The sequence below is a fragment of the Micropterus salmoides genome, unplaced genomic scaffold (assembly GCF_014851395.1).
Source record: "Micropterus salmoides isolate LMB-PRFRI ecotype aquatic unplaced genomic scaffold, ASM1485139v1 Ms_hic_scaffold_19, whole genome shotgun sequence".
In the NCBI taxonomy this organism is placed as follows: domain Eukaryota; kingdom Metazoa; phylum Chordata; class Actinopteri; order Centrarchiformes; family Centrarchidae; genus Micropterus; species Micropterus salmoides.
In genome coordinates this window covers 25,753,176-25,768,253 of record NW_024041039.1, presented here as the reverse complement: position 1 = coordinate 25,768,253, position 15,078 = coordinate 25,753,176, and the positions used below count along the sequence as shown (strand labels likewise).

At 41.5% G+C, this 15,078-nt stretch overlaps 1 protein-coding gene across 2 annotated transcripts in view; it reads right to left on the bottom strand.

Moving 5' to 3' along the window:
• The window catches only part of ttc7b (tetratricopeptide repeat domain 7B), a 29,320-nt gene that overhangs the window by 12,501 nt on the left and 1,741 nt on the right, over positions 1 to 15,078 (bottom strand). The window contains exons 2-18 of one of the 2 annotated variants that reach the window (XM_038728032.1): positions 10,662 to 10,816; positions 10,360 to 10,435; positions 10,117 to 10,209; positions 9,478 to 9,641; positions 8,268 to 8,389; positions 7,278 to 7,356; positions 6,333 to 6,508; positions 6,125 to 6,188; positions 5,866 to 6,003; positions 5,447 to 5,635; positions 5,100 to 5,217; positions 4,102 to 4,159; positions 3,374 to 3,446; positions 3,055 to 3,215; positions 2,837 to 2,953; positions 2,288 to 2,385; positions 1,783 to 2,031 (exon numbers count right to left, since the gene is read on the bottom strand). In XM_038728032.1, the coding sequence (XP_038583960.1) occupies positions 1,783 to 2,031; positions 2,288 to 2,385; positions 2,837 to 2,953; positions 3,055 to 3,215; positions 3,374 to 3,446; positions 4,102 to 4,159; positions 5,100 to 5,217; positions 5,447 to 5,635; positions 5,866 to 6,003; positions 6,125 to 6,188; positions 6,333 to 6,508; positions 7,278 to 7,356; positions 8,268 to 8,389; positions 9,478 to 9,641; positions 10,117 to 10,209; positions 10,360 to 10,435; positions 10,662 to 10,816 (2,130 nt within the window). The remainder of the gene's footprint in view (positions 1 to 1,782; positions 2,032 to 2,287; positions 2,386 to 2,836; positions 2,954 to 3,054; positions 3,216 to 3,373; positions 3,447 to 4,101; positions 4,160 to 5,099; positions 5,218 to 5,446; positions 5,636 to 5,865; positions 6,004 to 6,124; positions 6,189 to 6,332; positions 6,509 to 7,277; positions 7,357 to 8,267; positions 8,390 to 9,477; positions 9,642 to 10,116; positions 10,210 to 10,359; positions 10,436 to 10,661; positions 10,817 to 15,078) is intronic. The other variant, XM_038728030.1, reaches the window with a different exon arrangement.

Sequence of the window (15,078 nt, the reverse complement as noted above, 5' to 3'; positions counted from 1 at the left end):
CAGGAAACTCTCCATAATTTCTGTTATGAAAAGGCGCTTTGTAAATAAAATGTAATTGAACTGAATAAGATGAGTTTTAAAACAGTGAGTGAAAAGATTATTCAAAAACACACAATTTAATAATTCATTTAGTTTGACATAAATGAGAAGGTTATATCATTTGCAGAATACTGTATATTTGATGTAGATCTGGGTCCTGTTTCGAATTCGAGTGGCCTTTTATTGTGGCTCATGCTGTCTGATGAGCATCTTGATATGCCACACCTGATGGATTATCTCAGCAAAGGAGAAGTGCTCACTAACACAGATTTTGACAGATTTGTGAACAATATTTGAGAGAAATAGGCCTTTTGCATACATAGAAAAAATCTTAGATCTTTGAGTTCAGCTCCATCTTTGAGTTCAGTGTATAACTGGACATTAACTTGTATTTAGTTTATTGGGTGTTAACTCAATAATTCATAATCTAAAGTAGAACCAGGCATCTTCGAGAGGGACAGAGCTTTTCTAGTCTCCTGACCACTCAACGCGCTTTACACTAAAGTCAACATTCACCCATTCACACACACATTCATACATCATCCAGTGATGCACCATCCAAGGTGCCAACTGCTGATCAGACACCGAAATTAATCCTCCTCAAACACTCTTACAAACAAATACAAATACAAATAGCACGGCCATCGGGAGCAATTTGGGGTTCAACCGCTTTCCTACCTTCCACCTGAGTCACAGCCGCCCTGTTTTGCTGATCATAACTATAAGGGATAAGCTGCTTGGGTTCCTTTTGTAATTCATTCTTGGTGGATGGTGGTATTTTTTGTTGCTAGTAGTTTTACACAGTGAAATCTTCCTTACTGATAAAGTCAGACTCGTGGCTTGCACTCTCCTTGGTACTGAAGTGATGCTGTGTGGATTACTGTATTGCATGGCCTCTTGTTTCTTTGTGGTAAACTAGTAGTACAGGCTAGTAGCACCAAGCTGGGTGTGGTGATGCCGATGTAGGTGTTTTATGAATATTCAAACAGTCTCTATAATATAATATTACAACGATATCATACAAAGAAAATATCATAAACTCACTGTTGAGGGGTTTATTACGACATTATAAACTGATATTAAAATAATGTTGGATATGCCACAAGCTACAGGACGTGTAAATCCAAAATAGCAAAATCAAAGTTACTGGGCACCCCAGTAGCTCACCTGTTAGAGCACGTAACACATATCCTTACTGCAGGGGCCCGAGTCAGGGCCCTTTACTGCATTTCATCCCTTCTCTCTCCCCTGCCTTTCCTGTCTCTCTACTGTCACTGTCAAAAGGTAAATTGGCCAAAAAATAAAATTACTACAGGGATATTAAAGTGATATTGAAGGTACATGTATGTAATGTGGTATTTTAAGTAGTACAATATTTTCAGTCAGGTTCCACTTACAGTGTTTCCATAGGAAGTGAAGGTGGCAGGCAAGGGAAGACTATACAGTGTAATGCTAAAAATCACTACACAGCACGTGATATTTTCTTCGTAAGCGTAGTAAAACAGCCAACAGCAGTGGTATACGAGTTCATTTTTCAGTTTCTGAAATTTGACCATGCACTGAACGGTTAGTCTTTTACTTGGGATATTGCTAGTGGACTAATATTTATCAATATACTATTCAAGACGGCACCGGAGGAAAAAAACAAACACTTAGTTTATCAAGTTAATCAATAAGCCAATAAGCCTTTTAGGTCACTCTCCACACCATGCTACAGGCCTAGGGGATGTGGAGGAGGATTACAATTGGAGGAGAGCTGGCGGAGAGTGACGTGGTTGCAAAAGGACTGAGTCCTGGTCTTGGTGGGTGCAGGAGGAGGAGGGGGAGGGGGAGGAGGAGGGAGGACAGATGGGTTTTTGGGCGGAGGAGGAGGCTGCAGGATGAAGACAGAGGAAGAGGGGGAGGACAGTGGGGAGGAGAGGGTGGAAATGGTGGATGGGGAGATGGGGGAGACCGGTTCAGAACCAGAGTGAGAAGAGGAAGAACCTGAGACTAAAACAAACACAGGAAATAAAAACAGAAATTAGTGAAATCAATGAAGGAATAAAGACAGGAAAGAAACACAGATCACTGGTTCTTAATCTGCATACACGTTTCACAAACTGGACTCAATATTTCTATAATTTAAAGAGTGGGAAAGATTTTTTATAGACATTTTCTTTTGATACAAGTGAGAATGCGTCAATATGCAAGAAAGAAGAAGCCATATCTCCCATCACTGACAAAAGGTGAGAGTGTGTGCGCCTACCGGTCTCAGGGTCACTGAAGTCCGGCAGAGTCATGGCGTTGAGCTGTCGTCTGTCTGCTATGGCTCTGTCCAACAGACTACTGCCACGCCCAGAATCACTGCCACAAACACACGTTTTTACACGCGCGCACACACGCACACACACACACACAATGCTCGAGTGTTTTTGCAATCCCTAGGTTACTAAGCAAACACTGTCTCCAAAATCAACAGTTCAACAGTTTATCCTGTCGGTAAGAATACTGTAATTAGTTCAAGCTTTAATGTGGTCAACAGGAGCTGGTTGCCCTTCGCAAGTATATAAATATAGCCTAGTTATAACCAACGTGTTTGCGAAGTGGAGATTCACACCATCAATAAATCAAAATGGGTTGCACCACACAAAGTTATTCTAGCGTGAATATTGGTTTTTACAACATATGTACACCTACTAACTGCCCGGTTTAACTGTTGTGTGGCTAACTGAATCAAATGAGAAAACTAATGTTAGACAAAAGCTGATTTTTGGGCCAGTCTCTAAGTGACATAAGTAAATGTGTCTGTGTGTACCTGGGGTTGGTAAGGTTGTAAAAGCTCTTCCAGATCTGCAGCATGTGTTTACAGGTGAGCAGAGCTTCTTCTGGTCCTCTACACATTGACTCCAGCTTCACCTTGGTATACAGCAGACTACAACACACAGCGCACATGACAAGATGATCCTCAGTCAAGTGAAAGAAAGACACTCGCTTTGCTTTAAATGAGGTGTTGTGGTCGTGTGTGAGTCTTACTTGAAGTTCTCAGGGTACTCGGACAGAGCCATCTCTATAATATTGAGAGCGTCGTGGTAGTGTTTCTGAGCAGAGAGCAGCAGGGCCAGCAGATGAAGGGAGTGGACATCATCCCCTTGAAGCTGCAACGCCTGTCGGACATAGCCTAGTGCCTCGGGGATCTACACACACACATCGACAAACTACAAGTTTTCACTACAGTTGGGATAAAAAGCACCATGTAAGGTGATGGATGTGTCACCATCTGGCATCCAAGCCACAAACGATGGTTTGGATGTGTATGTAGTGATTTTATCCAGTTACGACTAAAGACCGTTACCTGTCTGGACACAGCAAGCTGCAGCGCCAAGTAGAAGGCTGCTAGATGGTCAGTAGGAGACAGACTCTGAGCTCTACAGAGACAGAAAGAGAGATATTGGGTATTCAGACATGCTGAATAAAAAAGTTAATGAGATTAGATCAAACTTTAAAGATCCCTGTGGGGAAACTGGGTCACTGCAGAAGCAGACAGCAAAATAATAAACCAGAGCATATTTAAACATTTAGCCCCAATTAAAAACAGTAACACCATATAAATAAGCAGAGGATATATCAAAGCATTATAGCAATATGAAAAATAATGCAGTGTGTGTATATATATATATATATATATATGTGTGTGTGTGTGACCATTAAGACCTTTCACCTTATTCATAGATAAAATCTACAGTATACATTCTTAGTTGCAGACTTTCTCCCAATCTCCAGGAGAAATGTGCAGAAACAGTATCAATGTTTAAAGGATATGTGTATTACAGCCTTGTTCCTATATAACCCTCACTCTCACAACATATTTAGGCATACATGACAACCCATACACTGTGTAGACAGATGACAAACACGGGGTTCAAATGAAGCAGGTAAACATAATGGATTGATAAGGTAGTAATTTTAAAAACAATTTTTTATTCTGTTGGACTGAAAAGCCATTTCTGCTGTGACAAAATCATTCTGAAGGAAATGTGGGTGTAAAAGAGAAAACAGAGAGCAGCATGGCTCAGTCCCAACCTCTGGAAGGCTCCCAAAGCTTTCCTCTGGTACTCCTCCTGTGTGCTTCGCAATGATGCTATGGAGATGCAGAGAGACAGAGTTAGGTGACAGAAAGGGAAAGAATGCAGTCAGGTACATAATACAATAATACAAGAAGTGCAACAGTCAGTGGAGGCACACAACAATATTTCATGTGGAGTGTTTGTATAAGTCTTTATGTGTCTAGTTGCGAAAACATTACATATAGAGCAAGAAACAAAAATGAACGCATGCTCTAACTTTTCTGTATTCTCAAAATTGTGACTTCCTTTCCATGTGGTATCACTCACAGCAGCTAAAGTAACTAACTGAAGGCACAATCCCCCAAATTAACTTCTTTCTTTCTTTTCTGGTGTGAGCACCATTCGAACAGGAAGCGTACTATATGTGTCATTTTATTGGATAAAAATGTTTTCTTTTCCTGTTTTGGTGCCTGGTGAACTAGTAGCATGTTTGCTAGAAGGTGACAAACCAAACAAAGCGAGATGCCTCCTGAATACTTGGGCTGAAGCGAATGCTTGTTTCTAGAGAAGGTGCGTAAGAACATGGAAGTATTCAAAACAGTCAGTGAGAAAATGAAGAATGGATTCCAGGAAAGTGTTGAGAGCTGTCGCGTGAAAGTTCAAAAACTGCCTGAACAGTATATCAAAGTGCTGTAGTGTGTAAGTTTGGAGAGGTTCGTTTTTTCACCTGCTGACAGAATGACCAATAATCGAACACCATTTCCACCACATGGCTATTCTTTACAATTTCTGGAGTGTTTGAGTTTTGCCTTTGAGAAAGCAAACTGGACCAGTTGAAAAATTCAAACAATGTATGATTAATATCGAATTGATTGAGAAAGCGGATCTTTAGGTGTGAACCCGCCCTTAATCCTAATTCTTTTAAAGTAAGACGCAACAAAGTATACTTAACAAGACTATCAACCTTTCTAGTCAGGGAAGTACAATAGCACGCACATACACATAGAGACTTACCATCAGTGGCTTTGAGGCTGTAAACCAGCCCGATGGCCAAGAAGCCTTTGGCTCTGAACTCAGCTGCTTTCTCCCCCATGTCAATCACCATCTTTGCAAAGCACTCACCTTCATCCAACTGGAGTGTGGGAGAAGATAGACATAATGAGGGAGAAAAAAAGAGGTTTGGGGGTAAAATTAAATGGTTTTAGGAAATAAAGGTGTTTAAGGTAGGACACTAACTGAGAAAATGCAAATATCTATTATTTTATACACAGAAAGGTAGCTTAAGAAGACTTCGGCAAAAGTCTCCCAGATGTTTCAGCAACTAGCTGCGTTTGACTTTATGTCTGCAGCATGGTCCTTACCCAGTGCAGAGGTCCGATGCACAGTTTGACAGCCAGCAGTGGGATGGTGGGGTCGTCAGGCTTCAGACGAATACACTCCTTAAGGACCTTAACGGCACGAGCTGATTTCCCAGCTGCCATCAGCGACAGGGCGAGCTGGTACCACAAATGGAACTCCTCAAAGGCAAACTTCATTGCTCTCTCCAAACACTGGAGACATCGGAAATAGGACACACGTCATTAGAGTTATCTGAGTCTCTGTGAGCTTCATTAAATTGTACAATCATTGTAGGGCCGACGAGATTGTAATAAAGGATTAATTTGTTAGGGGAAATGAATGTGAAAAAGAATTAGTGTCATTTTATGTGGGTGTACTATGGATGTAGGCTTTTCACAACCACAATGATTGTGACTATGCAGCCCACAGAGGGATTACTCACCTCTGACAGCATCTCGTACTGCCCTCTCCTGCCCAGAGCTATAGTCAGCAGGTCGTACACCACAGAGGCAGACTGCAGGCTGATGATACGGTCATTGTTGTGTTCAGGAATTCTGCTCAGGACAGCGTCACGGTTAGCCTGAAACACACAGACAGAGACATAGGTGTATACACAAATGGCACAGTGTCAAGGTTTCCAAACCCGAGTTGAGAATCCGCTCCTTTAGAGATGGGTTTGAAATATTTGCTATGTGTCTTACCATGGACTCACTGATGAGCAGCAGCAGCAAAGCTTCTTCTGTGTTCTCCTGAGGGCAAAACAGACTGAGAGAGAAAAAAGTGAAGAGCCGAAGATGGAGAGAGCAACTGGTGAAAAGTACATTGGCGACAGTTTAATTTTGGAGCCATGTTGGCTATTTTCCACTGTATTCCAACTTTAGCATCAACAAAACACACATTATCACTTACTTCTCTCCCGAGTACACTCGTGGGCGTCGGCTTAAGCTGTAGTTCTTGCTGTGAGTGTGTCCTTGCCGTGTGGGATCATCTAGTGGCGACACTGTGGGTGGGTCTTCCAGAGGAGACCAGTAACTCTGTTCACACATTCCTCTGAGCAAGATCTCTGCAAGCTGTCTGGCTATGGTCTGTATGCACACACACACACACACACACACACACACACACACACACACACACACACACACACACACACACTTGACAAAGATACCCTGGCACCAGCATAGCAGCAGTCTGTTTACTTGGGGCTTACTTTGCTTCTAATATACTTAGAAAACAGTTATATTAATGTTTTTACTCCTATACACAGTGTAATATGGATTTGTTCGTCATAATCTACAAACAAAATCAAATTTTACATCTACTTGCCTGTGGTGGGTTTTGTATCTAAGTTTAGGTTTGCCCTTAAAGTTTAAATTTTTTTTCGCAAATTCGACAGATCAAAGCAGTGTGTATTGAGTATTTGTGTATTATTATGGAAGCAGCAAAATTTTTAAAAGGAATAGTTTGACATTTTGCTTTCTTGCCAAGAGTTGATGAGGAGATCGACATCACTGTTTGGTAAATACAAAGCTAGCACCAGAAACTGGATAGTTTAGCTTAGGATAAAGACTGGAAACAAGGTGCAACCAGCTAGCCTTGCTTTGTCAGAAGGTAATAAAATCCTCCTATCAGCACCTGGAGATATCTAGTCTGTTTAATGCATACAAACACCAACGCATAAAAATGACTTCCTGAGGTTGCTAGGCAGCCAGGGGAGACCTCTCTGCAATAAGACGTATTTCCCAAAATTTATAACTATTCCACTGCGTAAGCCAAAAGAAAAGGCTGAGGAAAGTGATACATAAACATCACCTAATCATCTCAGACCAAAATTTAAAAAAAGCCAACCCTCACCATGCGCAGGCTCTGGGTGGTTCTGTTCTCAACAGCCCGAAGAATCTCCCGAAACCGGCCCACGCCTCGTGTCAGGTTGCTGTGGCAACGTGGTGAGGAAACAGGAAGGAAAACACACTTGTCAGAGTCTGCAGTTTGCGTATGTGTGAATCAAACACATCTGAAAATAGACATATCTGAAAACATTTTCAAGTTTCTAACTATACGTGAATATTTAATAGCATCGCTCACAGATGTTTCTTTGCACCACGACATTGCCAGTTCTCAAGATGACACAGAAACATTATGTTACATCATGTTGCATCGCTGTTAATACATGAATGTTTAATGTCTTTCATGTTTGTTTATATATTTTTTTTTGACATCTCATGCAGCACAAGGCAATTTTGCTCGCTGGCGGCTTCAAATGAGAGTTTTTTAAGGTTTTTATGGTCAGAAATTATGTAAGGTGATGTTAGTAAACTAAATTTTCTTTTTTGACTTTTGAAATCTAAAGTGTCACGAGAGGGAAACAAAACAACAGCTGTGCAAAAAAAAACTACCAAAATAGAAATTTGTCTTCACCCAGTCCACTAAAAGATTACGTCTTCCAGCACAAAGATTAAGCTGTTGCTACAGCCCTGAAACTGTCTCTGCTGTACTTAAAACAACACTTTCTTTCTTCCACTGTATGTTACTTAACTGTCTTCACACTTTTCTGCTTCTATCAACCTGTCAGCAGCTTTGTAAAATGTTAACTGCAAAGTGGGTGGAAAGTGACCACAAAGGGTCGTTCTTGGTTTCTGTTGGGGCTACTGACACCTTTGAATGACACCTTCTAAACGAAGTTTTAAAGGAGTGTAAATACCTTTTTGAAGTTTGTAGTTTATTTTTTTAAAGTTTTTTTGTAACTTCTCCTTTTTGTGGTGACTGACAGGCAACCCTCCGGCCTCTCCCTGATTTCTCTCTCCCGTATTAATCTATCCACCAGCAACCTTTTCCCTCTCTTACCCATTCTTGAAGTGGATGACGTGGGCTCTCTGCAGGCCCGTCTCCAGGAAGTAGCCCAGTTCCAGGTCCTGGGCTGTCGGGCCGGGCTTTGGGCTACGGTTCTGAATTCCTGCCGACAACGCCTGCAGAAACAGACATACAAGGATAAAGAAAGAAAACAAACATGCAGAGAAACATGAAACCCCCGTAGCCTAATTTCATTAAGGAATGAGTAGAAATGTCACAATTCTGTCAATGTATGCCAATGCTGTAAACTGCAGCAAAAAGTTGGCTTTCGTGTTTGATGAACAGCTGCCACTAACAAAAAGAAAACAGGGTTAAAAATAATGAGCGGCGGGGAGTCATCTGTGTACCAGCTATATATTTAGATGTGCTGCGTGTTGTCAGCCTTCAGTTTTAGTCTTCCTGTGTGTTGGACAACAAATTCTAAGGGGAAACAAGGCCAGGCATCATTATATTAAAGAAAGGAGATAAAATATTAAAATTGTCTCACTTATACCATTTTGTTTCTGAAGCAGCCTATATTTTATACACCTTTCATTCATTTATGCATAAGATATGATAACTAAGCATTACATTCAGAATACATTATTTGATTTAATACTGGTAACATTTAATGTTTTATTACGTCATTACTTATATTCATGTTTAATGTTTTGATTTAAGAAGTGGCCTTATTAGAGCTGAAACAATAAGTCAATTTATCCATTAGTCAATAGACAGAAAATTTAAATTTGATGATCAACTAATCAAATAATTAATGAATGCTTAGTTGTGAGGATTTGCTGCTTTTCTTTGTCTTACACAATAGGAAACTGAATATATTTTGGTTTTGGACTGGTGGTCAGACTATACAAGATATTTGATATTAATATCAGGACTGTCTGATTTGTATTCTCCTGCCTGTTATTGCAGTTTACTGTTGTTCGCCAGTACAGTCTGTACGTCCTCTCAGACATTCTCCAAATAAAGAGGAAGACATTTGTTTGCCAGCTGGCTGTCATGGGCGGTAATGCATTAGTCAAACTTGCACACTGTCAGCAGAATAACCCACGGGAATGGCAAAGCACTTGGGAGTCCAGGCGCTAATAAGATATTTGGTGAGCACTCGTGCGACACTGTGTGAAAATACTGCAATGGATAGTTATTCAAGTATGCAAATTTCAGTCCCTCACACCAGAAGGCTGACTGAAGACATAAAAACATATACCTTCTCAGCCTCCTGCAGGTAGAGCAGAGCGATGTCTCCGGACTTTTCATAGCAGGTGATTATTTCCTGCTCCTGCTCTGTTGGGTTCCTATTGGATGATGGAGACCCAGGGTTCTTATTGGATAGAGATGGAGAGACGGCTGGGACCTTCTCTAGACACAGTCCTGAGGGGAGAGTGGGAGTGAGAAAATAGACAGAGTGACAAAGGCCATTAATCATCTATCAGTGCAGGGAATTCATTTTTGCCTTTCCTTTCAAACCAAATTAATATATAGGATTTGTTTAGTCTAGTTTTTGACACTAGGATGATCATATTCTCCTGCTGATGATTAGTTTTCAAATCTGCTTTATATAATAACAAACAACAGTCATTACTTTCACAGACTATCAACTCAAAAATTGTCTCCTGTTAGACAGATTCATTCAATAAGAATAGAAGGAAAGTAAATAAGAAATATTTCAAGGGCAACCAGAGATGCCTGATGTGTGACAGTGTGCATTTATTCATATTACAGTTCATCCCAGCAGTGACACTGTACTGCCACCATGCGGAGCAAAGCAGTAGTGCAGCAATTAGTGCAGACGGGATTGATGGCAGGTGAGGCGAGGTCAAGAAGGATGGGAGAAGTGTGTGTATACCTTTAGTAGCGTATGCCTCTGCTATCATGGACAGCCTATACACAGGAGCTCCCACCAGCTGCATGTCATCCAGGTTCACCCTGCTGTAGTGATCTGCCAATACATTAATTAGGAATCAATTAATAAATCAATCGGTAACCTAGTATTTTTTCCATATAAGCATTGTTTTGATTATCAATAAAATGAACAAATCTTAAATATGAGTAAATAAACCAAACCAAAGGAGTAGGAATGTGTGGTTACCTAAAGCGTCTCTGTATTCTCCCTCCACGTAGCACAGTTTGGCCATCAACAAACTGGCTTCCTGGAGGTAATCGGCCTGGAGGGTGAATTAAAAAAAAAAGTAAAAATATTAAAAACAGGAAACATCTCGAGTTGACGTTGAAAAGTTTGCACGAACCACTTCTCTTTTTTTTGCACTAGGCTAAATGATAACAAAAAAGAAATCAATTAGTAAAATAAATAAGAAACAGAGGTGACCACACAGGCTAGAATCAAAATAAGTAATTCAGTGTGTCTATTATCTCTTCATCCAAAGCAGTTACCTTGAGGTTTCCTCTGTCCAGAGCAGCAGTGAGGTGTTTCCTGACCTCTACCAGTTTAGGTCGTGGGCCCCTGGGACTGGATCCCTGTTTGATGGGGTTCTCCTTCAGGTATGTCTGAAGCTTGCAATCCCCCAGCAGCAACTCCCCTAGGTCATCTACTGACACAAACAGACACACAAGATGTTAGAAGAATTCATGACTATAACTCTACTGGTCCACAACCCTCATCTCCCCACCATTTTAACAGGCTTGACGTAAATAAATAGAGTCTGCCTAGGATCCATCTGCCAGTTTAAATCTAAAATCAATTTACAACAAGGGCGATATATAATCTATGATCACTGTATAAAGTCCGAAGGTCAATGTAAGATCATTCTAATGTCAATCTAAAATTAACTGATATATTGAAAATAAAAATAAATAAATAAAACACTAAAAGTGTGCATGTTAAAAAAGTAACAATAAAATTAAAATAAAATAGTAATGTGTTTGTATATTAATGAAATTAAAAATAAAATAAATTAAAAATAAATTAAAAAAAACAACAAAAATTCAGTATCTAATGTGAAATTTAAAAAACAAAACAAAAACAAACAAAACTGGGGAGTTTCTGTGTGTCTGATAGAAAGCTGAATTTGAGGTATATTTGGGAAATGTTTGCAAAGTGTTTTTCTCTTTATGTTTTATATTTGGGGCATGAGGTTAGAAAGTGCAGCTCTGTCTCTACCTGTCCCCTGTCACACTGGGAGCAGAGTCTCTCCTCTTGTGGTAGCCAGCTCTGTCTGTGGCGACCCTTTTCTATGGCCAGGCTGTGTTCACTCAGTCTGTATGTTGTCAGCATTTTTCTTAGTTTAGGACATTTTATTGTGCTCAGGTAATTTGCCAGTGTGAATTCTATTTTTAGGGTCAGATAACATTGTAATTTACTTTGCAACATGGCTCATTTTGCGTTTTTGGTCGTTTGTTTCCAGTATTCAATATATTTTTCTTTCTGCTTGTTGATTATTTGGTTTGGTCTGCTTGAGTTGGTGTTGCTGTCCTGAGGCTGCTGGGGACTTGTTACTGCAGAGAGCCTCAGGACCAGCTGGCTGAGGGGACTCTTCTCTGGTTTCAGCTCCTGGTATGTTAGGGCTTTGTGATGGTATGTCTGGGAGTTAACTGATTTTAAAATGATGAAGGGGATGAGCTCTGCTCTGCACAGATTATTTGGTGTTTTTGGTGAGGCCAGGTGCCTGGAACGCTCCAATTGGCTGGCTAATTCATTGATTTATAGATTGAAGAGAATTGGACTGAGATTGCATCCCTGCCTCACTCCCCAGCCCTGGGAGAAGAACGCTGTTTGTTTGTTTCCAATCTTTATGGCACATTCACTTTTGTGTACATGTTCTTAATCAAATCATATGTTTTTCCCCCAATGCCACTTTCAAGTAGCCTATAGAAAAGGCCCTCGTGCCAGATGGAATCAAAGGCCTTTTGGAAGTCAACAAAACAGGCATATACCTTTCTTTTCTTAATTTTTAATTCTTGATCAATTAAAGTCTGGAGGGTAAATATATTGTCCATCATGCAGCAATTTGGCAAGAAACCAATTTGGCAAAAATATTGTGGTCATCATGAAAGTTGACAAGTAGTTTATTAATGATGTTGCAGAATATTTTTCCCAGGTTACTGGATACACATATTCCTCTGTAATTATTTAGATCATATTTATCTCCGGATTTATGAATTGGGGTTATTAAACCTTTGTTCCAGATGTCTGGAAAAGTTCCAGTTGCAAGAATAGTATTGAATAGTTTTAGTATAGCCAATCTGATTTTTATTATATATTATAATTAGTATTTGATCATTTCGTTGAGGAATCCATCAATACCACAAGCCTTCTCTCCTTTCAGGGACTGGATGACTTCTGTTAAATCTTGTTCTGTTATCGGGTAATCTAGAGGGTTGTGGTTGTTTTTTAATCACCGCCTCCAGAGTTTTCCATTTTGTGAATATCTTATACTGATCATCATTTTTCGTAATATTACTATATAATTTACTATAATATAATAATTTAAGTGATTAATCCAAGTATTTCCATCTTGGATTGCCAATTCATCCTGCTGGGTTTTGTTTAGGTTGTTCCATTTCTCTCAGAACTGGTTGGACTCCTCCTCCTCCTGGGAGACCACTACTCCCCCCTCCTCCGGCTCTCAGGTTAACAGCTCTCTCCAGCCTGACGACCCCTCCTCTCCCCCTCCCCCACATGTGACCTCTGTGTGCCACACTGCTGACCAGGTGAGAAGACTCCACTCTAACAAGACTGCAGGCCCTGATGGTGTCCACCACGGGGTGCTCAAAGCCTGTGCCCCCCATCTATGTGGAGTCCTTTACCATGTCTTAAACCTGAGCCTGAATCTCCACAGGGTCCCTGTGCTGTGGAAGACATCTTGCCTCGTTCCTGTGCCAAAGACACCACGTCCCAGTGACTCCAAGGACTGCAGACCTGTGGCACTGACCTCGCACATTATAAAGACCCTGGAGAGACTGGTTCTGGATCAGCTGCGGCCCATAGAAAGACCTCTCCTGGACCCACTCCAGTTCGCCTACCAGCCCCAATTGGGAGTTGAGGACGCCATCATCTTCCTTCTCAACCGCATCAATGCCCACCTGGACAAGCCAGCGAGCACTGTGAGGGTCATGTTTTTTGACTTCTCCAGTGCTTTCAACACCATCCGGCCGGCCCTGCTGGGTGAGAAGCTGACAGTAAGGCAGGTGGATGCCCCCTCGTGTCCTTGTTGACTACCTGACTGGCAGACCTCAGTATGTGCGCCTGCAACACTGTGCATCAGACCGTGTGGTCAGCAACACCAGGGCCCCGCAGGGGGCGGTCCTCTCTCCCTTCCTCTTTACCATCTAAACCACGGACTTCAACTACCACATAGAGTCCTGCCATCTTTTCTGATGACTCTGCTGTGGTTGGATGTATCAGTAAGGGTGAAGAGGCTGAGTGGGGGACTTTGTCACATGGTGTGAGCAGAACCATCAGCAGCTCAACGTGACAAAGACTAAGGAGCTGATTGTGGATCTGAGGAGAGCAAAGGCACTGGTGAGCCCTGTTTCCATCCAGGGGGTCAGTGTGGACATTGTGGAGGACTACAAATACCTGGGAGTGCTCATGGACAATAAACTGGACTGGGCCAAGAACACTCAAGCCCTCTACGGGAAGGGCCAAAGCCGTCTCTATTTTCTGAGGAGGCTGAGGTCCTTCAACATCTGCAGGACGATGCTGAGGATGTTTTGAGTCTGTAGTGGCCAGTGCTATCCTGTTTGCTGTTGCATGCTGGGGCAGCAGGCTAAGGGTAGCGGACGCTAACATACTCAAACTGATCCGCAAGGCCAGTGACGTTGTGGGGGTGGAGCTGGACTCTCTGTTGGTGGTGTCAGAGAGGAGGATGCTGTCCAAACTACATGTCATCTTGGACAATGTCTCCCACCCACTCCATGACGTGCTCCTCAAACACAGGAGTGCTTTCAGTGCAAGATGTATTGCCCCAAAATGCACCACAGAGCATCACAGGAAGTCATTCCTACCTGTGGCCATCAAGCTTTATAACTCCTTCCTCTAAGTGTCTGACACACGGACCTTGAGTGTGCAATTGTGACAAAGAATTTCCCCTCGGGATCAATAAAGTATTTCTGATTCTGATTCCTCACTGTTTCACAGTGCTGGTTCTTGCTGTGTTGTTCTGTCTTTGTTTTTAGGGTGTACTTGTATTGTTTCAGAGTGGCCTCATATTGTATGTTGTGGTTATCTGGGTCCCTATGCTTTTCATTTGATAATTTCCTTAAAGTTTTCCTTAGGTTTTTGCATTCAGTGTCAAACCATTTGTTATTGTTCATTTGTTGAGGTTTTGTTTTTTTTAACTTTCAAATTAGACAATAGAGCCAAATTATGAAAAATTAAATTGATTTTGTCAACAGCAGAATTCATACTAGAATTATTCTGGGGAAATGTTTCAGTTAGAAATAAATTAGTTAAATCATGTTTATTTTTCCAGTGCCTTTTGGTACGTCGCCATGCTGTCTGGGGTCCATCTGTATGAGTATGTGCTGTTAAACAGTTCACAGGCACTAGGGGCTCCAGAGTTACACTATGCCCTTTTCAGATAGATCTGTGATTTTGCTGTGGTCTGAGAGGGGTGTCAGGGGACTGACTGTGAAAGCTGAGCTGTAAGTGTAGCAACCCAGAGAGTCCTCTCGTAGCCTGCCGTTGACTATGTACAGACCCAGTTTACGGCAGAGCTGTAAAAGCTGCATACTGCCGTATTAGTAAGCTTGTCAAAGCTCTTTCTAGCAGGACATTCAGGGAGGGGGATCAATCTAGTGTGTCCACTTTAAGGGTCTCCTGGTAGTCAGCTATTAAATCTACATAGGA